The sequence below is a fragment of the Sander lucioperca genome, chromosome 4 (assembly GCF_008315115.2).
Source record: "Sander lucioperca isolate FBNREF2018 chromosome 4, SLUC_FBN_1.2, whole genome shotgun sequence".
Lineage (NCBI taxonomy): Eukaryota > Metazoa > Chordata > Actinopteri > Perciformes > Percidae > Sander > Sander lucioperca.
In genome coordinates, this window is record NC_050176.1 from 27,104,924 (window position 1) to 27,130,927 (window position 26,004).

Genomic DNA, 26,004 nt, shown 5'->3' on the forward strand with positions numbered 1-26,004 from the left:
ACGGCTACCGTAGTTGCAACGCGCATTTGAAAAAGCAAGGCGCTAGAGAGCACTATTCGTTTGAATGCAAAATACAATTTCACCGCTAGATGGGAGAAATTCCTACACAGTGTACCTTTAATGTCTGTTTTTTTAACTGGGCCCACTGGCAAAGCAAGTTGAGCATCCCTGCCCTATGGTTTCTGACTTTTTATCCAAAGTGAACCAATTTTGAAGCAGTTGAATGTTGGTGGCATAAAGGTTGAGTGTCTGTGAGGCTTATAGTGCTCCACAATCCTGCACCCACTTCAAGGCAGAGCACACACACACACAACAGCCAAGACTCGAGATTTTATTACTAAAGAATCCTTTATTCGATTTGGAATTGTTCCTATTCACATTGATGTTAAAAGGTACTGTAATTAAAAACATGAAAGTCAAGTGTCCCCTTCAGTGAATTACTGTTCAACATTGCACAATGCCCAGCTCTGGAAAGACACCCTTAACCATTGGTCCCTATATTCAGGAGTGAAAAACATCAGAGGAGCAGCCAAAAAAAAAATCCTGGAAACCACATCCGGATAAATCGGAAAGAGATCCACAGATACCTCGCCGTGTGAGGGGAATAAAAACAGAAGAGAAAGGACTCTGTCAGCGTTTACATTTCACTCTGTTGGCTGCTGTAAACTCCCGTTAACTGGTGCAGGACTCACAAGTGGAAAAGTGTTTTTGAAGTACAGACGAGGAGACGGAGGTTACAAACACGCACTGACAGTTTGACAGGGATGTGTCACAACTCATCTGTGTCAAGGCGAATAGAAAACAAAAAAAAAGGGAGGGGAACAAAGTGTGTGAATCACATTTTAGCTTATAAAAACAGCTCTTTTCTTGTTTTTGACGAGTCTTGCTCCACACCTCTTACTTAAATCAGCAAGAAATCTGAATTTTGGACATAAAAAAAATAATAATAATCTCCCACTGTGGGATCAACACATGTTTAAACTTCTCAGGAAGTTTCACCAGCTGCTTCTCAGACCCATATTTGCATCGTCATGGTCTGTCGCACAGCAGTCGGCATATAACACAACGCCAAGGCTGACTGAAACAAAAACATCAAAACAGTGGCTTCAGTTACAGCTGAGATACAGTAAATGTAAAAATAATTGAATAAAATCGACCTTCTTTTTTCAGAGTAAGGCTTTTTTTCCTCAAAATGGCTTTAAAGAAGTTCATTTTGAAAACCCTAACCCTAAACCATATCAGATGTTTAAAGGTCCAGTGTGTGAGAATTTCTCCCATCTAGTGTTGAGATCATATATCGCAATCAACTCTCTCGCACCACGCAGTTCAAAGTACGTATTACAGCTACGGTAGCCTTCACGCTTCAAAAAGAAAAAGAAGACTCCTGTTCCTGAAATTTGGATTTTGAATATGTGTGGTCCTCCATGTTTCCTTTTTCAAACTTGCCGGGGCCGGGAAGCTACGATACCCGTTAGCAGCATTAGCAGCACCTGTGAGTTTATCATGTGACAGGGAAAGCGTGAAAGGCGGAGCAGTATGTCCTGTATGTCCCTTACCGGCTAACGTATTTCAAGATGGAGCATGAATATGGAGCGTCTACCCCAGTTCATGCCAACGCAAATGTAAAATTTCAAGCCAAAAGGAATACTTGGAATTGATGGTGGTGGTAAATATTCATGAAAAAGGACAAGTTTGTGAACGGGCAACACAGATTTTGACAATGGACAACTAAAAACGTTACACACTGGACCTTTAACACTAGAGCTGCAAGGATTAATCGATTAGTTGTCAACTAAATGGGCAACTATTTTGATAATCGATTAATCCTTTTGAGTCATTTTTTAAGAAAAAAATATCTGATTCCAGCTTCTTAAATGTGAATATTTTCTAGTTTCTTCTCTCCTCTGTGACAGTAAAACTGAATATCTTTGAGTTGTTGAACAACACAAGACATGTGAGGACGTCCTCTTGGGCTTTTGGGGAAACACTGATTGACATTTTCCGCCATTTTTGGACATTTTATAGACCAAACAACGGATCGATTAATCGAGAAAATGATCAACAGATTAATCGACAATGAAACGAATCGTTAGATGCAGCCCTATTTATCAAATAATGAGATCATGTCTGTATTTTTTTTTTTTTTTTTTGCCATGTCCCAGCCTCCATTTTGACCAGTGGCATAAGACATGCTTCTTGCATTCAGAAATCAGACGGCATCTGTTTATATCAGACCTCCAGGGCCTTCATCTGCTTTCAGCGGCTTTATCCAAACACTGGGCAGATATCTCCGCTTACTTCAGCTAAAATGCGTCTTGGCTCTGTCGTTCCTCTGATAAACATCGGTGCTGGACAGAGGTCTTGGCGGGACAACACACATTCAAGTATCAAAGCGCAATCAGAGACCCGAGCTCTGCGGCTGACATCATCGCTCTGCGGGACCGCTTCTGAGGAAAATCATCCCAGTCGGCACCGTGCGGAGGTGTAGATGAAACACTATCTTTGATGGCGGAAACTGCTGCACACGTGATGATATCGCCCTCGCACTCAAGTGCTATGCAAAAATCACTTTTTTGGTGGTGTGAACGTTTCAACTGCCAGATGGTGGCAAAAGAGGGATTTTGATAACTAAGATTTAAGGTGGAACAAAAAAAAAAATCAGTTCACAGCTGAGTGAAAGCTTCTTCACCTTTACTCTCTCTGGTTTGCAAGTGGGAATGTCACGTTCAAATCTGTTACCTGAATATACTCAAAGATCATATGTGCACACTAGGGGGTAAAAAAAAAATGGATTCATGTGTGTATCATGATTTGTTTTGTTGCGACGATTTCTTTTCCTCAGAATCAATATTTATTTATTTATTTTTTTAACCATAATTCACCTAAATATTTCCTTTGTATACGGTGCTGCCATCACAGATATGATGGCAGCACCGTATACAAAGAAAAGTGAGCGAAAGAGAAAATTCTGAAAATCCATGTTATGTTCTTCTTTACAAATGAAATAAATGTCTGACTGACTGATGCGTGACGTGCATTCTTCTTAGAAAACAATTTGTTTTTTAGAAATGTCTCATGATACATTGTCTCTAGAAGTGTATTATTCTACTCTTGTATTTGTTAGAGAAGGAAAAGTCGCAATACCCAATACTATCAGATCGCAATAAATAAAAATCGAATCGGCAGCCGTGTATCGTGAAAGAATCGAATTGGGACAAGAGCACATGGTCCTGGCCCTAGTGCCGACAAATTAGAGGATGGATACCTGAACCGAGCCCGACGGGCCGGGTTCGAACAGATATTTAGAAATGATGTTCGGGTTCGGGTCGGGCTCGGTCACATCAGTGCAATAAGGCATTGAACATTTGAAATTAAACAGCTTATTAACGTGCGCTTGTTGCCCCGTGTGCGCTGATGCGCTCATCTGTTGACATTTCTGAATGCCTTCCTACAGTTGCTTAATAAAAGCGGGCTTTCCACACAAACAAACATACATGTGTCATTAGTATGAGAAAAAAAAAAAGAGATTTTAACTGTGTCGGGCTCGGGTCGGGCTCAGACACAAACATCTTAATGCCTGTCGGGCTCGGGCCGGGTTTGGTCACGGCTCTGTCAAGACGCGGGCCGGGCTCGGACAGAAAAATGCGGCCCGATCTGCACTCTACGACAAATGTGAAGCACTAAAGATGCAATGTGTTTAGTAAAATATACAAACTTTGGCAGGCAACTAGCCTCAAACAAAGTTGTTAATTGGAAGAAAAACAGGGCCAAATGGATGTTGAATGGTCTTCAAAGTCCTCAACAAATCCATATCCCTATGATATATGGACTCTGCCTGGGTCTGGGACACTACCGCCTCTGTACTTCTCGCTCAGCAGTTAAGACATTTATCAAGCCCCTGGATCCAGGTTAACTGTGCAGACTGCCATTAAACTAAGCTGAGCACCTACACAGAAAACATGGCTTTGGATATTGGGGAGGAATAATGATAGTTGTTCAATCCTGTTATGCCACGTTGATTCTTTTTTCCCAGAGATGAAAGTGAACACAGAGAAACATCTTTCCAGTCTGAGATGGGCTCTGTGTTTAAAGCTGTATGATCAAAGAATATACAGAGGGAGTTTGATTTCCGGGCTCATTAAACTGTCTCTGTACAGTCAAATCTTTGGCCCATATATCCTCATTAGTCGAGTCACACCCTTAACTGTTGGGTAATTTTCCAGCTTTTCTTTTCCTGTCCTCCGTACTCCCATTCTGTGGCGTTTTAGTATCGTGGTCATGGAGGGACACGGGAGCCTGCAGGGTCAGGCAGTCTGGAGCCTCCGATGCCGGACGGGTTTCTCAGGGGAGGAGGGCCTCGCCCTCTTCGGCCCAGAGGAGGTTCAGGGCCTCGGCCTGCCGCTGCTCGCGCTGGTGGATCCTCCGCAGGCGCAGGATGTAGAGCAGGATGGCCAGCACCACCACCAGGATGCAGAGCGAGAACAGGTGGTGGTTGTAGACAAAGGAGGAGCGCAGCCAGCTGGGGTGGCTCTGCCGCAGCGTTTCCTGCTGTAGGTCCCTGGGGACGACAGGGTGGGGGGGGTGGGGCACAGCAGACGGCATGAACAGAAACGCTGGCACGTTTGATACAAATTAGCACAACACCACCGATAAACACAACAGCAGGATGTATGTGTCCTTTAACGGTCCCATGGCATGAAAATGTCACTTTATGAGGTTTTTTAACATTAATATGAGTTCCCCCAGCCTGCCTATGGTCCCCCAGTGGCTAGAAATGGTGATAGGTGTAAACCGAGCCCTGGGTATCCTGCTCTGCCTTTGAGAAAATGAAAGCTCAGATGGGCCGATCTGGAATCTTCTCCTTATGTTGTCATAAGGGGAAAGGTTACCTCCCCTTTCTCTGCTTTGTCCACCCAGAGAATTCCACATCCTTAGGAAAGCTCATTGTGGGACTGGATCTAGTAACTGTAATTCTGCACCAAGGTTGAATTTCGGGAAAGAGACTTCAGATACAGTATTAGGGGACCACTAAGGTCTATATAAAGAGACTTCAGATACAGTATTAGGGGACCACTAAGGCCTATATAAAAGAGACTTCAGATACAGTATTAGGGGACCACTAAGGTCTATATAAAAGAGACTTCAGATACAGTATTAGGGGACCACTAAGGTCTATATAAAGAGACTTCAGATACAGTATTAGGGGACCACTAAGGTCTATATAAAAGCATCCAAAAAGCAGCATGTCATAGGACCTTTAACACAAAAAAAAAACGACTAAATCTTCCACATACAGTGGATGTATTTACTGTGATGTTAAACAGCAAAACGTTGCGTGGGTTGAAGTTCATCAGTGCTGTTTAGAAATCTACGTAAGAGATAATGAAGCTACTTCAATGATCCTGTTCAGGGAAGTCCTGCTCTTCACTCGACTGTTAGCGGCTAGCATTATTTAAAGTACAGTAAGTAGTAAGGGTGTTGAAATGAATCATTGCATCGATGCATTGCGACCATCTGTAATAGTGCGAAAATCAGGGGGTAACTGATATATATGTATTTGTGTGTTGTGATGATGGAGGTACCTGAGAGGCAGGAAGCGAGTTTTGAACAGGATGGCTCCCAGAGTCCACTGGACCTCCTTGTCGTAAACCAGCTGGGCTGTTTTCAGACTCAGGTACTCGGTGGGGAAACGGAAGCCGGAGTGCAACACCTCGTACATCCATGCCGACTTGAAGCACTGATACCTGGGTTAACAAGAGCAGGAGGGTGTGCCAGAGGGGGGGGTAAATTAACGGGTGTTTATGCTGTAGATGTCTGCAAAGGGACAGTGAATATCAGCCAGTGGCACATCTGCACCTCAGCAGTTTCAGACCTGCAGTTACGGTCCAACCTGCCCCAGCTACAGGCAAGAAAAGACACAGCTTCTGCAATTTTGGGCCCCATCTTACACCCGGCGCAGCGCAAAGCCCGACGCAAGTGTCTTTGCTAGTTTAAGGCCGACGCAGTTGTCAATTTCCCGTCCAGCGCCCGCGCCGTTTAAATAGCAAATGCACCTGCGCCCATCTTTGCGCCCATGGGCGTGCTGCTCTTACAGGGAGGTGTGTTCAGGTGCATTCTGGGCGTATTGCCATCTTGAGGCAGTGGGAAGTGATCGCACCATAGAGAGCCGAAGTCACGCCCTTCTACTTCCGGCCAATGGGACCTATCTTTCGAAAAAAATATGAACGAGAGTCAGTGGAGAGTTAATAATTATTTTTTGATCCCGTTTGAATTGAGCCATGGATTACAAACATGATGTGCGTCAATTTAAAACATTATTTTTCAAGCGAAGAAAGTCTCAGTTTATTGTTAAACTGTTGACGTATAAGACTGTGAAAATAAGTAATTAGAAAGACTCCACGCTTCAATGTCGCATGGATGATGTCTCGCTGAAGCTACGATGTCTGTGTGTATCGTACCGGCGATGTAACGTTACCCAAATGAGCAAATGAGGATTTTGCCTGTTCTTTTTCATATCTGCTGAAAACACTTCACTGGATAAAACACATCAGGTACGATAACATTGCATGTGTTGTGGAACAGAGCTAAGATAGCTAGCTAGCGAGCAAGTTTAGCATCAAGCTAGGTGACGTAAATTGTGTGAGACGAGAGATGTAGTTCACGGAGCGGTTTCACACAAAACTAAGTGGTCATATAACAGACCTACGGCTAACTGAGACTTTCTTTGGTTGAAAAATTCTTTTAAATTGACGAACATAATAGTTGTAATCCATGGCTCAATTCAAACGGGATCAAAAAATAATTTGCCTCTCCCCGTTCACTACTGTTCATATTTTAAGGTCAGTTAAGGTCCCGTGAGGTCCACCGGAAGGGGCGTAACTTCGGCTCTCTATTGACCAACAAAAACCTGGTCTAAAGTCAATGACGCATTTCATTGTTATTTTAACAGCAAATTAGTAAAATGCGCCTAGGCTTATGCACAGCACACACACTATACTTGTTACACACACACACAGGGACGCGCAGCAGCACACAAACATGCAAAAGATTACAAATTAAAATATTACGGTGCAAATCCTCCATCATAATAGCAATGCGCCAAGGTACAAACGCGCCTGGCTTTTAAAGGGAATGGGAGATGACGCTCTGATTGGTTTATTGCATGTTACGCCCAAAACACACCTCTGAATTAATGAAGACACTAAGTCCAACCCTTTTGAACCATGTGGCCGGCACACGGATCCTTTTTTCCACCGTCAATCTAGCAAAAGTGGATTTGGACACGCCCTAAACGCACCTGCGCCAGGCGCTTCACGCCGTGCACTTAGATCGTTAAAATAGAGCCCTACAGGCGTTTTCACATGTATAGTTTGTTTGCTCTGGTCTGAATCAGTTGAGGAGTTTGTAAACTTGGAGCGTCTCTCCCCCCCCAGACCAAAATGCGTCACTACAAACCACGCATCAGCATTCACTCCCCTTATTGGTCAGATGTGTCTGGGGCGGGGAGCAAGAAAGTAAATACAGGAAGAAGGTCCTGTGTTCTGGACTAGTGCATATTTCTCACATCTCAATGTATTCATTAAAATGATTTTTTTCCAGACATTGTTTCTTGAGTGATGTTACTACATCTGCTCTGCTCACCGAGACTTCGCTCCATTCAACCGAACTAAACAAGGCAGGTGTGAAAACGCCCTGAGTGTTAACAGCTGCAAATTTGTACTTTATGGGTGTTTTGTATGTGGTTTTGGGGTTTTGTGTCTGGCATTTTTAAACCTGCAAACAAATATTAACTAGAGCACATTCCTGATGAGTACTGGGAATGGTGCAGCGTTTGCTCTGCTAGGTGTGAAACGTGACCTGATTACTTTGAACATGGAAGTTCAAAGCAAACGATTCATGCAAGTTGACTCCGTTCCGTCTTTGGCGCTAAATATTTGAGCTATAAACTTGGGTGTTACTGATATGTTACATCTACATGCCTGGTGCTCGTTGGTAGAACAGTTGGCTGTGACGATTTCTCCAGAGAATTAACACTGAGGCTCAGTTGTCAAGCCTCAAGTGTTCAAAATCAAAGTGCCTGCCAAAGCTGACTGTTGGGCCTAGCTTGTATTTGAGAAATAAATTACTAATTCATTCACAAAATCATCAAATCCTTTGGTGCTTTACAGCCGTTAGCTAAAATGAACTTCTATAGGAGTATTTCACATCCACCGGAGGTTTGAGGGAAACGATGATGTCCATTTTTAGTACTTGTATTTTTTTGCTCATCACACAAATACACAAGAACAGCAGCTATGACAAAAAAACGCTTTCTTTGAGCCATGTGGTCATGTTGACATGTCCACATGTGCAGGTCCAAACCTCTTCTTTCTTGTTGGTGGAGCAGATGTTGAACTAACAGCACCTCCTTGTGGAGAATCGGCAGCCTGCTAAATATGAATAGGTACGTTTGGGACTAATTTACACCCTTTACACCTAAAAAAAAAAACACAATCTGTACATTGCTGCAACCATTGAAAGAAAATGGGAATATATACAAACCCTCGCAGGGCTTTCAATAAAGAAACATTTCAACTTTAACCCTTGTGTTGTCCCTCCTCCATGCAATTTTGTATATCTGGGTCAAAATAAATCTTGGTGGTCTTTTTCGACACCTTTCCTGATGTTTTTGTCACTGTTTTTCCAAGTTTTTTTGTCACTTTTCTGCGCTTTTTTGACCTTTTTGTTTTTTTCCTAACATTCTTTTATCGATTTTCAAATGCTATAAAATTAAATAAAACACCCAAATTCAATGAAAGTAGTGAACTGAACATTTATTTTACTTGTGAAGAGCGTTATAGGAAACTAACCATCCACATTATTTCTTTTTGGTTGAAAGAAACCCAAATTTGTGACATAGAAACTTTGAAAATGGGTCAAATTTGACCCGAGGACAACAGGAGGGCTAAAATGACAATGTACACTGTTTTACTCCAACGAAATGACAGTTTTGCAACTGTTTAGCACTGATATAACATGACAGAGCAGAACAATACTTAACCCTATTCTATATCAAGTTAATGAAAGCCTGTACATTTTGTTCTATATAGTATGTGGTAGCTCTTTCATGGAAAAAAGTCTGACACACAGAAGTGATGTGTCTGTGTGTGTGTGTGTGTGTGTGTGTGTGTGTGTGTGTGTGTGTGTGTGTGTGTAGCACTGGATTAGTCAACTATTCGGTCATTTTGGCCTTAGTCGACTAAGAAACTTATCAGTACATCTCTGGTGAACACAAGATTTAAAGCATGATTCTTTGTGGAGTGACTCAGTTTTACAGATCTGTCGATTGAATCGACTAATCGATTAGTGTACAAAATTGTACGAGTGTTAGTCGACTAAGAATTTCTTTAGTCGAGGACGGCCCTAGTGTTTTGCTGGGAAATAAACACAAGAGGAACTCGGTATCTAGCATGACAGGCGATGACCACCATGGCAGAACGGAGAGAGAAAAGAACAGGAAGTCAAACAAAAAAGGAAGGTGTGCTGTATTCCTACATCATTGTACGAATGAACACTGAGGCTCTGGATCAGGATGAAGACTGTTGGAGAAGAGAGGTGAACTTACTTGAGTCTGCTGATGTCGGCCTGCTGAGAGAAAAGCTTGTTGTCCAGGCGCTGTTTCAGTATCGGCCACTTGGTGGCGCAGTAGTCCTGCAGAGAACCCAAAACAAACAACCAGTAAACTCAGAGCCTGTCTACGGAGAGCCTGTCCACTCCCTATTCAGCCCCATTGTACCGAATTTGGTTGCAGTTCCACCAGAGTTCCACTGGGGGTGATCGCTGGCGAGCGCAAAATGAATGGGAGTCTATGGAGCTAGACGGCTAAATTAGTCTCTTGAGAAATCTCAGATTTGATTGTAGTTTTTGCAAGTTCAACATGGATTATAGGTCGTAAGTTGAATGAACGAGTACTTATGTCCTTTCGATTTCTTACAGGTTGAGTCGTGGTTGCCCATAACACGCTAGCATTCTGCTAATGAATGCTGATTGGTCAGTGAAGGACTGATTACGACCAGAGATCCCGCTTGATGGCATCTGAAGCGGAACCAGAATGCCAGAACTCGTCTACGGGCATTCTCTGAGAATGTTAAGGTGGACTCTTTCTAGCACGTGTATTGACAGGGAGAGTCTAACCTGTCAGCTGTGTTGTCGATGCCTCGAGAGAAAAAAGGAAGTGACTCAGAGCTGGCCGTAAAGCAGTATCTCTGGCCGTATGATGTGTATGACGTCATTGACATTTTAAAAGGCTTTTTAGAACAAAAAAGCCTCTTTAAAAAATCTAACACCCAGCAGTGTGTATTTTCTTTGCCTCCCCTTTCGAATGCAACATTCAAATTACTAGACAAAAAATGATATCCTGAGAAAAGTGGATTTTGAGGAGTATAGCTCCATAGACCTCCAGTCATTCTTCACTTGCCCGTGAGCGCCCTCATATGGAACCAGAGTGGAACTGCAACCAGTTCGGAAGCCGGAAGTTTCCCGAGAGTGGAAGTTCTCCCCTTATTAGAAATTCTCTGGTAAACTTCTACAAACAACAACATAAGAGGAAAATCCTATTTTTCACTCAGTGGTGTTGTGTCTGGTTACCATGGCAGCCCTGGAGTACTTCTGACTGTCGTACTGTCCTCCCAGCCTCAGCACGTCCTCCGTACAGTAAAAAAACTCGGAGAAGCCGTAGAACTCACTGTTGCTGAAGTTGATGGGAGCCTGAAAAAAAAACATGGAATTAAAGTTATTTTTTGCCATTTGTGCTTAGTGAAGACTCAAATCCAGGCTGTCCAGTGAGCTCTGACTTCAATATGTGTTCCCAATTAAAGAACCCCCCCTTTGAGAAGAGGATAGAAATGAAGGAAATGTATCATATTGCAATCGTAATTTATTGACTTACTAAAATGTCCAAAGGACATCATGCCAATTCATTATGCTAACAATAGTCTGGATCAACAGAAGTACATTTCCAGGATAATTGCCTTGTCGTTCTCACTCCGTTCTCTTCGGGAGACAACAACAAACTTCGAGCTAGCAAGCTACACGCTGAAAATGGCGACTTTTGAAGAAAGGCAGTCCTGCTTGGTTCTTTCGGGGAATAAAGATTTACAAAGAATATGTTTATGGCATTTCCTCTCTAACTGGGATGTTTTGGGACCGAATGGTGGGATTGCTGTGGACGAAGTACACACGGAGATACACTGGGACGAGCAAATGAGGTTTAAGCATGTATCCAGCTCATTTAAATAGCTCACGTTACTGTATTGTGTGAACAGTTAACTTCATTTAATATTTATACTTTATACATGTATACAGTATGTGGCGTTTTCTTTTGCCGGGTGCAAATGTTCCACCAAAACAAGTTCCTTCCCGAGACTATTTAGCAGAGCCACGCTCGCTGCGTCCGGAGCTTAGCGCCGCCCAAGGCAATTGTGATTGGTAGAAGTGTGACGAGATTAAAATGTGACGAGAGTTCTCGTCGAGGTAAAAATTGTCTCGCGCTATCGGTCACAAGTGCAGAGCAGCCGCTAGTAGACGGAATCTGACCTGGTTGGTCTTATAATACATCTGGCTCTGAAGAGGAGTCTGGCTTGGACCTCTAAATTAGCAGAGAAGAGCTCCCCAGCCTGTTTGCCAAAGTTGACTCTGAGTTAGGGGTGCATGATATATCGACTCAATATCGTTATCACGTTGCGCAATATTATATCGAAAGTGTCGCTGTAAGTATGCAATATTTTGTTTATTTTGAGGAGCGCTGCGTCCCGTCCGTTGGCTGTGTGGCTTAGTTGTGTTTGATTTAGAGCCCGCTTGAAACGATATAATGATCATGTTTCATTGGCCAGTTACCGTGCCACTTCAACACGTCAACGTACGGGTCCACTACGTGACAAACCCGATGGAGCGTACCACGTGTGTGCATATTTTGAGTGACAGTGTAAGTGAAGAAATAGATAGAGACAACAAAACGGAACGAATCAGAGAAGCGAAAGAAAAGTTGTGTCCTCTTCTCTTTATTTATAGATTTTATACTGTCCAACCAGTAAAACATGTCCTGTTCTGTAGACATGGTCCTTATTTATTTATTCATGTTGGACCAGTCCAATATGAAATAAACATTGTGTTGTATTTGTTATGAAACTATTTTGATGCATTTTCCCATGACTTTTGTAATTTAACATATGTTTAAATATATCTAAATTAATATTGATATTGCAATATCACATTTTGTCAATATCTTGCAACCCTACTCTGAGTTCACTTTTGCAGAGCGGTAGCGGAGTTGCAATTGTACAAAGCTGCCGGCAAAACCCAGTGTTTCTTTGTTTGTTCTTCATCTATGATAAAATCTCGGTATTGACATGGAGGTTGGTACCTGGTAGACGCCCCCTGGTGACATGGTGCCGTTGTGGAGTCCCAGGAAGGGTCGCACGGCCTCTTGACACTGAGGCCAGTCGCCCTGACCCCGCAGATACAGCGTGTGGTTGTCCCTGAAAACCGTCTCTGACAGGCTGACCGGCAGACAGGGGTCCAGGTACGGTTTGTCCTCACTCAGGCCCGTCTGAGTGGTTAGAAACCTGGACAAACAGGAACATGAAGAAAGAAAAATCTACATTTTAGGAACACTAGTAAGGAAGATCACTTAGGTTCAATCTGTGGCCTCATTTTAGATAATAACCATCAAAAGAGATGGCAATAGAAATAACTTCTATAGACTTCATTAGTAATAGCATCTTTACAAGAGTTATTTCCCATATTCATTTAGAGGTTTTTGTATAATTACCACAAACGACAGACTGCCAGTACTGACCGGCTTGTATATTTTACATCATGTACCACCTGGTACACAGAAAATATGCATTGTGCTTTTTGGCACAAAGCAGAAAGAGGGTGCTGTTTTAACAGAGAAAACAACAGCTGAAAGTTTCAGTTTTGACAGGTGTCGATGGAAAAATCTAAACATTTGTACAGAGCTTTCACCATTGCAGCCCCTCCCCATACACATCCGTGACTGTACTGACCTGGACACATTCAAAAGTGGGAGTCATCAAAACACACCTCTTCAGATTAGCTTTCCACATACAATAGTCTTACATTTCTCACCTGATAGTTCCTGGTTTTATTGTTTGTAATATGCTTGTATCATGTGTTGGTTTTATTGCATATCTGTTTTTAATGTGCTATATGTGCTGGTTTTACTGTAAAGTGTCTTTGAGTACCATGTAAAGCGCTATATAAATGAAATGTATTATTATTATGCTTCATTAAAGCCTGACAGGTTGTCAGAAATAAAATGAGGTTTTGATTTTGAATAGCACTGATACTACAGCTGGCATTAGAGGAGATGAAAGCGGCTATAACGTGTAAAAGCAGCTACACACCGGGCTGATAATCGGCCGTTGGACAGTGTGGTGAGGTCAGCGACTCGAGTCTGTTCCGTGTGTTCCGTGCCGTCGTCCGTTGGAGGAGCTGTCGGCCTTCATTTTGGCCGACCTGACATGCTCGGTCGGAGACAGGGCAGTCGGGACTCACCCGGAAATGGCAAGTGGGATGAGCGTGACTAAGCCTCTCAAAATGTGACGAAAATCTTTTAAACTGACCTTTGTCGATCTGAAATGAAGACAGATTCAGCAACTGCATGGCCTATTTCTTACTTAAAATGTTTTCAGAAACACGTTTCGGTGAACTATTTTAGTAAAATATGAGATCGTAATCTGAATGAGGAAGCAGCAGCCAGAACCACGTGACACGTTCGTCCAATCAGCTGCCGGTTTTCATTTTTTGGGCGACAATACAGATTAGCGCCGCCTACTGTTATGGAGACATATTACGTCTCGTCGCTTTGGTGTGTTCTGAGGTATTTTTTTGACCAACTCGGGGAGACTGATCAGCCCAACTGCCTTTTCTGCCGAGGGTCGGCCGTCTGGTTGGTGTGTAACTGCCTTAAAAGAGCATGCATAGTGGCCCAAAGAATAGCACGTAGCGAGTGTGTTCGGTGTGACTCTGAACCTGTTCTTGGCCAGCGTGTCGTTGACGAGACGGTCCTCGTAGCGCTGCCTGGCCATGTTTCCTCCGAAGCCGAGGAACGTGGTGACGTAGACTCGGTAAACGTGTTGTGTGTGCTCGACATCGCAGCCCAGATTAAACTCCGCGAGAACACTCTTACTGGCCTCCTCCTGAAAGAGAGAGAGAGATTACATCGCTGCAGACCTGTCTCCACCAAGACAAGGGCTCAACACAAACAAGGATAATACATGTCTATAACAGAGCTGGTACAATTAGTCCATTCATTTGCAGCTATTTTGATGGCTGATTCATCACTTAAGTAATCGGTTACACTTTACTTGAAGGGATCTACATAAGAGTGACATGACACTGTCATGAACGTGTCTTAAACATTATAAACAAGTCAAACGTTTATGACATAACACTTCAGTCATTAAGTGTCATTCGGTTTTTGTCATGACAAGTTATGGTTAGAGTTAGGGTTCATGTGTTCATGACAGTGTCATGTGTTCATGACAGTGTCATGTCACCCTTATGTAGATACCTTCAAGTAAAGTGTCCCCAATTAATCTTTCATGCAAAAAAATTGAATATTTGAAGGTTCCAAGATAGGGCTGTGTAATGAATCGAATTTTAATTGTGATTTTGAGTTTGGCTCCTAACGATGACAAAAACAATGTAATCGTGAAAAAAAAAAAAAACGATTATTTCGCACATTACGTTTTGCAAATAAACTCTTATTTTTGCTTGTGTTCTGTAGGGAAATTTAAAAAGTTCAACTGGAAAAGTATTAAGGGAAATTTCACAGTTCAAGATGTTTTCGCTGTTGATTTTTTTTTTTACAGTTTCACTGTTCTTTTAAAAAGGTCAATAAAGGCAACATCCTTCCAAGAGTCAATGAGTAACTGTGTTAAATAATCATGATTTCAATACTGACTAAAATAATTGTGATTATGATTTTTTTCTATAATGGAGCAGCCCTATTCCAACTCCAAGGCACTCCAATGTGAGACTTTGATGCTTACACGACTGTAAAATGTACAGTGTGAACTGAATATTTTGGGGGTTTGTCGCACAAAAACAACTTTGGGATATTGAGATGACCATTAACATTTTTCCCCCCATAGACTAAATGATTAATCGAGAAAATAATCATCAGATGAGTGGAGAATGAAAATAAACGTCGTATTATCAAATTCCTTCTCCAGGAACACACGTCTCACGTCACTTCCTTACTTGTTGTGGTGAACTGAAGGTGATGGCGCTGGGCACCTCATAGGCGATCTGCAGCGAAGCTCCACCCATATCCATGATGCCCACGGTGCGCCGCCTGCTGATTGGCTGCTGGTTCTGAGACCCCGTCGTCACCTCCACTGTGGCGTCCTCTGAGAAACGTGAAAGAACTCGGATGTTATTATGTTTTTGTTTCTCGTGAGAGAGTAATTAGGGTCCGTTTGAGATGCGTCCTGTTTACACCTTCACACTCACCGTCATCGGCGTGCTCAAAGCGGCCCAACACGAAATTAATGCCAATCCACGCGTACACTCCTTCAGGGTTGAGAGGCGACAGGAACACGTCATCACAAACATGATGAGGCGGCACAAAAACACAGTCAGGAAGCGGTTAGAAATGACAGAATTAAGGATACTTCCTGCCAGTGGCGAGTGTTACATTCTCTTAACCCTCCTGTGGTCTTTGGGTCAAATTTGACCCATTTTCAAAAAGTTTCTTTCAACCAAATTGTCAAAGAAAATAACGTGGATGGTTCCATACAACGTTCTTTGCAAGTAAGTACACTTTTCATTGAATTCGGGTGTTTTATTCTATTTTATAGCATTTGAAGAAAAAAAAGACAAAAGAACGATGAAAAAAGTGACAAAAATGTCAGAAAAAGATTCAAAAATTGGAGGAAAGAAATCAACAAAAAACTTTGAAAAAAGTGACCAAAACAAATCGACAAAATCATCGGAAAAAGTAACAAAAAACTTTGAAAAAATTGACAAAAACGTCGGAAAAAGTGACGAAAACAAAAAAGAAATGTTGAAAAAAAAAAAAAGTTTTAATTTAAACGACGGGAAGACAACACAAGGGTTAATTCAGTTAATATATACTCCAACCAGCACCAGCAGGTTACAGCATGATAGTAAGCAAGCATCACACCTTCTTGTTTCCCAGAGATGACCTCGGCATGGGATCTGGAAAACAGGAAGTCAAACTCCAAGGGAACATCAGTGACCAGGTCCTCCAAGATGTCCGCCTGCTGGCTACGTACAGAGAAACACGAAACACAACACAGATACGCGTCTAAAACGTTCGGCAAATGAGAATCAGAGAAGGACATTTCACTTTAAAACACAGGTATGCACGAACAACTTTCAATCCAGTGTGTATTTCAGTATGTGGTGTCAAACTGTGGAGCTCCTTGGATAAAGATTTCAAGGGTAATAGCAATACCTTTCAGTGTCAGAGAATGTACAAGGAAAAGAAAATCAGACAACATGAAGTTGCCAGATGAATGTATTTCTTTGATTGTTATTATTAATATAATTGCAATTTCTTTTCTTTCTTTTTTGGTCTTCTCTCCCTCTCCCTCTTTTGTCTGTAAAATGAATTGTTAACTGACCGACAGTCTTTCTACTTTTGTTTGTTGTATCATTTGATCACATTTCCAATTATTGATATGTAATGTGATATAGCAAATCATTTGTGGTGTGATTACAAAATGTTTCTTCTCCTATGAGCGGGAAATAAAACAAAACAATGTGAAGTGTGAAAACTGTTTCAGCATAACCTGAATATTATAACCTTCGTGAAGGGAGGATTTACGGCAGGACTGCTGTATTAAGCGCGATTTATGCTTCTGCGTTCAATTTACGCCGTGGCTACGTACGTAGGTAGGTACGTGGAGACACAGACCCTACGCCGGACCAGTCACAGCTAAAAACTGGGAGGAGGATTCGGTATTCGGTTTCGGCAGAATCTTAACCAGTGGATTCGGTATTCGGCCGAACCCCAAAAATCTGGATTCGGTGCATCCCTAATATGAAGTACTATGATTAAAAAAATCATATTGGAATTTCAAGTGTGACCACAGAGTAATGATGCTGTCGTGTCTACCTCTCCGGCAGCAGCCGCATGCCAGCAGTACAGAGGATGTAGAGTGGCGTCTCTTTGTGTTTGGTCTTTGGGACGTGAGCCGCGGCGAAGCTGAGGAGAGGGTGGAGGTAGTCGCTGGCCTGCGTGGGCGTGTTCGCCAGGGTGGAGATACCTGAGAGAGACAGAAAAAACACACACACACACACACACACACACACACACACACACACACACACACACACACACACACACACACACACATTTTAGCACAAGCAGGTACAAAACTAAACTAAATGCACATTTGTTTTCACAAGACAGCTAATTATGCAGACACATATAGAACACTAATTATCAGAGCTGCAAAGATGTATTGATAATGGTCAACTATTTAATTAAACACCAACTATTTGGATAATTAAATCGGTTTGAGTCATTTTTTATGAAAATAAATAGCAGAAATTCTCGGATTCCGGCTTTTAAGATGTAAATATTTTTTTAAAATGTTCTAGTTTCTTCTCTCCTCTGTGACAATAAACTGAATATCTTTGAGTTGTGGACAAAACAAGACATGTGAGGACGTCATCTTGGGCTTTGGGAAACAATGATCGACATTTTTCACCATTTTCTGACATTTTATAGACCAAACAACTAAGCAAATAATTGAGAAATTACTCGGCAGATTGATCGACAATAACAAAAATAAATGTTAGTTGCAGCCCTCCTAATTCCCACACACGTATTTGTTTTCTTAATGACATATATGTCGACTCACAAACATCTGTTATTACATTTATATTGGCCAATACTATAAGCTCAGCCAGGCCAAATTTATCGGTTGGCTTTCTAGTTCAAATAAAATGACAAATGTATGAATAAATAATCACAAACAAATGTAGATTCTTCAATTTCCCAAAATCAATTATCCTGATTGCAATATCTGAATGATTGGGATAATAATATCTTATATTTTATCCGTGTGGTAAAATCATGCAGCGAGCTTCCAGAAGAAGTTGTGCGTTCCCCTTCGATCAATTCTTTTTAAGAATAGGTTGGATGCATTTTGCCTTTGTCAGTAATTTATGTAACTTCTTTATGAATTGTTAGAACATTTCAATCATGGAATTAATGTGTTTTATGAAAACATGTTCAAATGTGAATATATATATTTGTTTTGTGTTGCTTGAGTCTGGAATAGAGGATTTTATATCCTGTACCAGAATTTTTTTTCCAATACATTTTTCAATAAATAATTGTGCAGGCCACGTGGTCAGTTACGCGGTTGTTACATTCTGTCCCAGGGTTCAACGTGCCACGTAGCCTTTTAACTGCTCCTGGAACAAACCCACTGTATCTTATCTGTCTGCTGGGACTGAGATAAAACAAAGTCACGGGGCCTGAAAGGTCCATTCTGCTGGAATGACTAATTACTTCACAAGGTAACGTCATCAGAAACCCTAATCCTGACAATCTTCTTGGCTCAACGAATAAAAAAAATACTGAAATGAAAATATAGAGCGACTGAGAGGTTGCTGCTTTGGGCTCAGCTGATTCTTGATCAAAAACGGTTCCATATTCTTTCCCAGAATGCCCTGGAAAGAATGAGTGTGCAATGCACAAAGGAACTACAGTTGTCCATGGAGGACTGTAGAAACATTCACGCATGAATACTCAGATTTCAGTCCTCAGAAAGCCGACAGCCAAGCTTTGTCTGCCTAGTACTGGGCTGCTTGTGTGCAAGACTTTTTACATCAAGATGGTAAAAAGCTATCATACACAAGAAAGCACTAACATTCTCGATCGTTGCATACAGAGCACAGGTAAGAAGAAAGGCACGCTGACGTAAGACAAAAAAATAAGCTTAACAAAAAAACTGCTGTGACAGATCTAAGCGCACGGCGTGAAGCGCCTGGCGCAGGTGCATTTAGGGCGTGTCCAAATCCACTTTTGCTAGTTTGACGGCGGAAAAAAGGGTCCGTGCGCCGGGTGCATGGTTCAAAAGGGTTGGACTTAGTGTCTTCATTAATTCAGAGGTGTGTTTTGGGTGTAACACGCAATAAACCAATCAGAGATCATCTCACATTCCCTTTAAAAGCCAGGCGCGTTTGGACCTTGGCGCATTGCTGTTATGGAGGATTTGCACCGTAATATTTTTTTGTTTGTAATCTTTTGCATGTTTGTGTGCTGCTGCACTTCCCTGTGTGTGTGTGTGTGTGTGTGTGTGTGTGTGTGTGTGTGTGTGTGTGTGTGTGTGTAACAAGCATAGTGTGCACGCGCTGTGCACAAGCCTAGGTGCGTTTTACTAATTCGCTGTTAAAATAACAATGAAATGCTGCGCTATTAACTTTAGACCAGGTTTTTGTTGGTCAATGGTGCGATCACTTCCCGCTGCCTCAAGATAGCAATACACCAAGAATACACCTGAACACACCTCCCTGTAAGACCAGCACGCCCATGGGCGCAAAGGTGCATTTGCTATTTAAACGATGCGGGCGCTGGACGGGAAATTGACAACTGCGTCGGTGTTAAACTAGCAAAGACACTTGCGTCGGGCTTTGCGCTGCACTGCGCCGCACTGCGCCCGGTGCAAGATAGGGCCCTACATCCGCTTCCTTACCAGGTTTGATCTTCTTGACAACTGGCATGCGGTCGTGGCCCCTCATCTGTCTGACATCCAGCAGGGTGTGAGGGTTCCCGTTGTGGGGGGGCCAGTAGTACACAAAGACCCGAGAACCACTGCTGCCACAGTCCACCACGATCCCATAATTCAGAGCAGGGTTGAGGACGTCGGTGGCCTCCATGGACTCCGCGCTGGAGAGGTACCTGGAAGAGAACAAACACAGAAACATTAAGATATGAAGAATATACTCCTGTGTTTATATGCTGGGTTTAAAAAAAAAAATAAAAAAAAAAGTAGGGCTGCACAATATGAGGAAAATATCTAATTGAGATTATTTTGACTGATATTGTGATATGGTTCAAGATCTTGAAGGGAATGATAATTGTTGTATTATTACTCTCGTTTTCATTGAAAAATTGAAAAAATTGAAAAAATCTAAATGATTATAGTGTGATTTATGCAAGGATCTGTAGCAAAAAAAGATGATTTTTTTTTTTTACTCTGTAGGATAGGATTTGTAGGCCGGGACGTCTCCGCAGCACCACAATACTTCAGAATGGTTTGACACATATTTTGCTTTTAACAAATATTGCAAAAAGATCGACAAAAACATCAGAAAAAGTGACATAAAATTACTTGGATAAAAGTGAAAAAAAATGCTGAAAAAAGTGCCAAAAAAAAAGACCAAAACGTTGACAAAAAAGTTTTCATTTTAAACTTTGACCCAGAAAAACAAAAAGTTGCTTGTTGGTCGACGGGAAGACAACGTGAGGGTTGACTCATACATGCAAGTCATCTATGCATCTCTAGCTGTCCTTGGTTACTAAAGACACCTGCAGTCAGTCTCACACAGTCACTTTGAGCCGTCTGGCTTCAAAAAACAGATTAGATAAGTGTTCTCACAGAGCTGGCAATCAGCTGGCTCTGTTTACCAAGAATTTCCCAGCCGAGCTACAAATGTTCCCACGTTCACATGAAAGAGGGAAAGAGTTAAAACAGCTTAGGACAACATGCGCGAACTAGGGCTGCACAATGAATTGCAATTTCGTCGAAATCCCAATATGGACTAGTGCAATATCCAAATCACACGGGGGGGTGCGCAATATTTGTTAAAGGCAAAATATGTGTCAAACCATTCTTAATTAAGTATTGTGGTGCTGCAGAGACATCCCGGCCTAGAAATTATATTCTACAGATTAAAGAAGAAATCTTCTTTTGGTACAGATCCTCGCAAAAAAAAATCACCAAAATGATCATTCCCTCCAATATCGTGCATCATATCGCAATCGCAAAATCAGTCAAAATAATCGCAATTAGATACTTTCCTCACATCGTGCAGCCCTAGCGCGAACTATATCGATTTTTATTTTATTAGCCAGGAATATTTCTTGAATAATTAAACTTTGTGGAAGCTGTGTTATTGTTGAAGCAATATTTTGTTTGTGTGATTCCAGCACCTCCTTGGTTTCAGTTATTCCCATCATGGCTTTCACTGGCGATTCTGAAATGCACTCACGGTTACAAAATGTTACTGTGAGGTGACATTTTCTTTTAATCCCCTGAAAAAACTGTAAGAAGGTGGATAGATAGAACATTAACTGTCCTCATGCTCCTGTGTAAATTATTGTTCTAAGATTATTGTTTTCGAAATCCTGCAAATTAAACCGGCAGGTTAAAATATCTGTTCAGAAACCTGTTTGTTGTTCAAATCGACCAGCTGTGGAACAACTGTTGATCCTTGTTGATGGTGCGAGTCTACTAGGGATCCCAAAAGTATGTTTTTTTGTTTTTTTTTACAGAAATGGCTTGTTCAAAACCTGGGCTGTACTGCCTCTCTGTCACACTCCAACATGACAAGTTCTAAAGATCATTTTTCGGAAAACGCTCAAGCTCATTCTGTCATTTTTCCATCTCCGATAACTAGTGAATGTGTCTACTCTGTCTACATTGACTTTCTCCCCACATTCAAATCCTGTCTGGATTTAGTTAGATTTTTATTGATCCCAAATTGGAAAAATGTCAGTGCTATGGCAGCAAAATATCAGACACACAGTACACATACAGAATATACAAGAAATAATAAATAGGGTAGAATACAAGAACAAATATTCAAAAAATAAAGATAAAAAAATACAAAGGAAAGAATGTACAAACATATGAATTGGGGGGAAAAATGTACAAATACTTAAATACTGTTTAAGTTGTACCAGTGTGTGTGGGGGAGGGGGTCTAAAAACCTACCTTTTCAAACTTAGGCATACTCAGTGTAATTGTATAGTATTTTTGTGTTATTGTTTATTGCTTGGTAATTCTGTGTGGTCTTTGTGTGCAACTGTTTTCATCCTTTGCTATTTGTTCGTGTAAGGTGTCCTTGAGTATCGAAAAAAGGCGCCCATAAATAAAATGTATTATTATTATTATTATTATTATTACTCACTTGTTGACTCGGGACCCGGGCCGCCGCTGTGGGCCCCACAGCTGCCTCTGGTAGGTTCCCATGAGGAGTAGGGCGCAGGTGATGAAGAGCAGCAGTAGCAGTCTCTGCCGGGGGGCACAGCCCAGAGACAGCAGGGACACGCTGCAGTACCAGGAGGCCGGCAGGCAGGAAAAGGTGATCCTGTGGAGGAAGAACACAACCAAAAACTACAATAAACTAGGGAATTCAAATTCTAAATTCAATTCTATTGTATTGTTATACTGTATACTTAACAGTATTTTTTTTATATTTCTTACGGTCATTCTGTTTTTATTCTTTATATGTTAAGTGATTGTTGTACTTTGAGATTCTGGATGAAACGATGCATCATAAATCGGGTAAAAATCTGAATAAATGTGTAAAGATTACAACCGGTTGACATAAAAAAAAAAAAAAAAATGTAATCACAATGCCATTTTTAAATCGGCTTAGGGTGTAATCTACTTTGATTTCACTTGTTTAACTTGAGACGTCACAAGGTGTTCTTAGTTTATTTGAAGTGATTTTTTTTTCTATTTATTTAGTTATTTGGATGCAAAATTTGTTTAAAAAAAAAAAGAATTGTGATGTTTTGATATTTTTTTTTAGTTAAAGTGCTCATATTATGCTCATTTTCAGGTTCATAACTGTATTATTTTATATAATAAGGGAAATAGTGTCAGTCATTTGTCTGCAGCTCATTCCATTGAAAAAAAAAAAAAAAAGGTAAGAAAATCGTTTTGTGAACCTGAAATCGTGACTCATATTACATATTAAAGTGTATCGTTACATCCCTACAATAAACACTGTGGAGTTCAGCAGAGTTAAATCAGGCCATATACTGTTAGATACAAAAGTGACAGTGTACATCATGAAGCACCAAACAATAGGGCACTCTCATAGATGGCGTTATCAGTTTATTACCTTGCCATGTGTCCCGGTCGGCAAAAATACAAGATGTCACCGTCGTCACCTCATGGTGCCCGCCGTCTGATTAGGATCCTGTCCAGAGTTGTGACTTTTCTTCTACCTGAAAGCAAGAAGAGGGACAGAATATTGCTTACAGTAACAGTGCTACACCGTAACAATGAACAGCTTACCGGTACTCAAGAAATTCACTGGTAGATTAATCATGAGTTGCAGTCTTGACTGCCATTGTACAGTCAGTGTATATTTAAGAATGGTCCTTGTTTAAGTTGTATCTAGTCTCAGTTTTTTTACTTTATTCTAGTTATTGTTTATTCTTTGTAACTTTAAAAAAAAATCACCTAAGTTGTTTTGTGATGGATGTGACATTGCTGTGTAATTATTCCGATTCAATAAATAAAATCAGTATTTAAACTCTAATCTCCATATACAGTACAATGGCCATAATGTACTTTGTAGTATTCCTCTATCTTCTTTTGGTGCACAGATACGATAAGATTAGCCTTGATCATTGATCCCCAGCGTGGACATTTTGTTGTTACAGCAGCACAAGGACAGCAATACAGATAAATAGACTAAAACAGAACTATATATTAGAAATATGGAGACAAAATTACAAGGTAAAGTAGCTGTGTGGTTAAAGTGCGAGGGTGTATACGGTGCGGTATAATATTGGTATAAAATAGTATAAAAGAGGCATAGAGGCATATGTAGCTAAATAATGCAGCAGCGCCGAGGTCGAACAGTGGCTGATGGTATGTTATTTTTAAATTCTCCTATGATATTTGTGTGACATCCATGTAAAATGCAGCGTATGCAGTATTACGCCCGTTTTTTTAAATACAGGCCAGTAGAAGGAGGCTTAACGTTATTTCCCAGTTACATAAGACAGAAGAACAGTTTCACATAACAAACAGCACACAGAACCATGTTACAGTTGATTAATTTCCTAACTTAGCTACAACTGTTGCTTTTGAAACCTATGTATGAATGTGTAAGTTAGCAACTGTTGAGTTACGGTAGGTTTTCGTGAACTACTAACGTTAATTGAGTACAGTGTATCCATTCCCTATGCTATCACTGTTCGACGTAAACCTACCTAAATATGCCTAACCTCCGCCATGACAGCACAGTCCGTCAGTGACAGTGAACGACCCGAAATGATGATGAAATATGTTCTTCTCTCGCGCTGCTTTACGGAGATTGTTTTAAAGACAGAAGACAGGAGACGATGAAGAGGAAGTGATCGAAACATAGACTGTATATAAGAATGGACCAACAGATCCCGTTGCTCTGGACGGAGACCAGTGAAGGCCGTTAGAAGCACTTTTCCGGTGAGCGCTGAGCGTTACTGCGCAGCCTCCAACTGAGAGAAACAACGTAAATGTGCCGTGAGCAACGTGTCTGAAACTTGGAAGTCTTCTGGTAGCTGTGCCAAGAGAAATCTCAATCATTCCCAATCTTGCAGAGAAGGAGAGCATATGTATATGTAAGGAGATAACGTGGACACAGGCTAATTATTGCTAACTAAAATGCTAGTTAACATTAGTAATTACACTTAAACAGCTAATGTAAGTCCAAACTGCCTGTGAGCTTCTCCTGTACTATACGGTAATTCCTCTACTATGCGACAGTAAGTCGCGTGGTTATGACACAATCGTTAGCCTATTTTACAAAAACGTATACTACGGAGCCATAACGTGAGGTACAAGGTAATGGAGCCTTTTATACATTGTTGTGTTTCTTTAGAAATAAACAACGGACAAATAAAGTCTTTAAACGCTTCAGATGTAAAGTTATTCGCTGTCAAAGTGACGTCAAAATGAATGGCAGTCAATGGAATGCTAACGTCGGGTGATCGCTTTGTAGCATCAAAATGGCGCCATAGGAGATTCGAGTTCTGAGGCGAAGCTAACCCCCTTGGATCGAAACCATCCAACAGACTTCCTGTCGGCCCGGGTGCTACGTCATCAAACACGTATCTTGACGCTGAACGTCTGCTGCATTCAAGTGCTGTAGGAATATGAGTGGTGAATTTAAAAAACACTCCTTTTGTTTATAAAATATATTCACTGAACATATATTATATGTTATTATAAACAAATAATATGAACATTATTCCATTTGTATTCTATGATGCATTACTGTATTTGGGTTTGAGTAAGGGAAATAAAGAAAAGAAAGTCACTGTAAAGACAAAAATGTGACAATTTGAGACTTTCAAATGTAATTTTGGAACATTTGAAAATTTTGAGGGATTATGCATTTTATTATTGCATATCAGAGGCATATGCGTCATATTGGTACGACATGTTTTGGTAAATGGATGGATAATGTTTTGTAGAATTATTTCTTTATCCAGGTAAAATGTACTACATATAGATAGATAGATAGATAGATAGATAGATAGATCATACATAACAACATACGCCACCACATGGACACATGAGAACATGCTGTAGATTATTTCCAGTTTTTGATTGTCACTAGTCCCTTTATTCAGCATGACCACAACAGCGGAAATAAAGATATATATATATATATATATATATATATATATATATATATATATATATATATATATATATATATATATATATATATATAAATGTGAATATATTAGTATCTTGCTTTTGTTTTGTTGTACTGTTGGCTTTCTGTCAAAAATAGATTGAAATGTGTTTGAATCATACAGGCCAATGAATAATTCAGGTCAGTATCAGAAAATAGTTTTCTTCTACTTACTACGAATATTCTGTATACAACACCATAATGAAACAATAATATAAGTATAATAAGTGACATGAATTCCAATTTGGGACGTCCTGTTTAAAACTTCCCGTATATTCATGTGACATAAATGTTACAAAATCGTCA

At 40.9% G+C, this 26,004-nt stretch overlaps 1 protein-coding gene across 2 annotated transcripts; it reads right to left on the bottom strand.

The window, feature by feature from the left end:
• Nucleotides 1–3,646: 3,646 nt before the first annotated feature.
• On the bottom strand, nt 3,647–24,396 carry LOC116049899 (ectonucleoside triphosphate diphosphohydrolase 7-like). Of its 2 annotated transcripts, XM_031299947.2 has the most exons (15): nt 24,223–24,376; nt 23,422–23,427; nt 23,125–23,223; nt 22,183–22,362; nt 19,743–19,948; nt 17,150–17,300; nt 16,193–16,296; nt 15,520–15,579; nt 15,268–15,416; nt 14,035–14,201; nt 12,401–12,602; nt 10,627–10,746; nt 9,605–9,690; nt 5,583–5,744; nt 3,647–4,558 (listed from the first exon to the last, which is right to left on the bottom strand). In XM_031299947.2, the coding sequence occupies exons 3-15, from the start codon at nt 23,130–23,132 to the stop codon at nt 4,342–4,344; spliced, it is 1,812 nt and encodes a 603-aa protein (XP_031155807.1). In that variant the 5' UTR covers nt 23,133–23,223; nt 23,422–23,427; nt 24,223–24,376; the 3' UTR covers nt 3,647–4,341. The 2 variants fall into 2 exon arrangements, with proteins under 2 accessions (XP_031155807.1, XP_031155806.1); XM_031299946.2 differs by lacking the exon at nt 23,422–23,427 and having other exon boundaries at nt 23,125–23,230; nt 24,227–24,396.
• Nucleotides 24,397–26,004: the final 1,608 nt, after the last annotated feature.

Coding starts and splice junctions, on each gene's coding strand:
- LOC116049899 (XM_031299946.2), bottom strand. Junction 19,949..22,182: donor CCCGGGTCCCGAGTCAACAA/GTGAGTAATAAT, acceptor GTTCTCTTCCAG/GTACCTCTCCAGCGCGGAGT. Junction 15,417..15,519: donor CTTTGAGCACGCCGATGACG/GTGAGTGTGAAG, acceptor CACGTTTCTCAG/AGGACGCCACAGTGGAGGTG.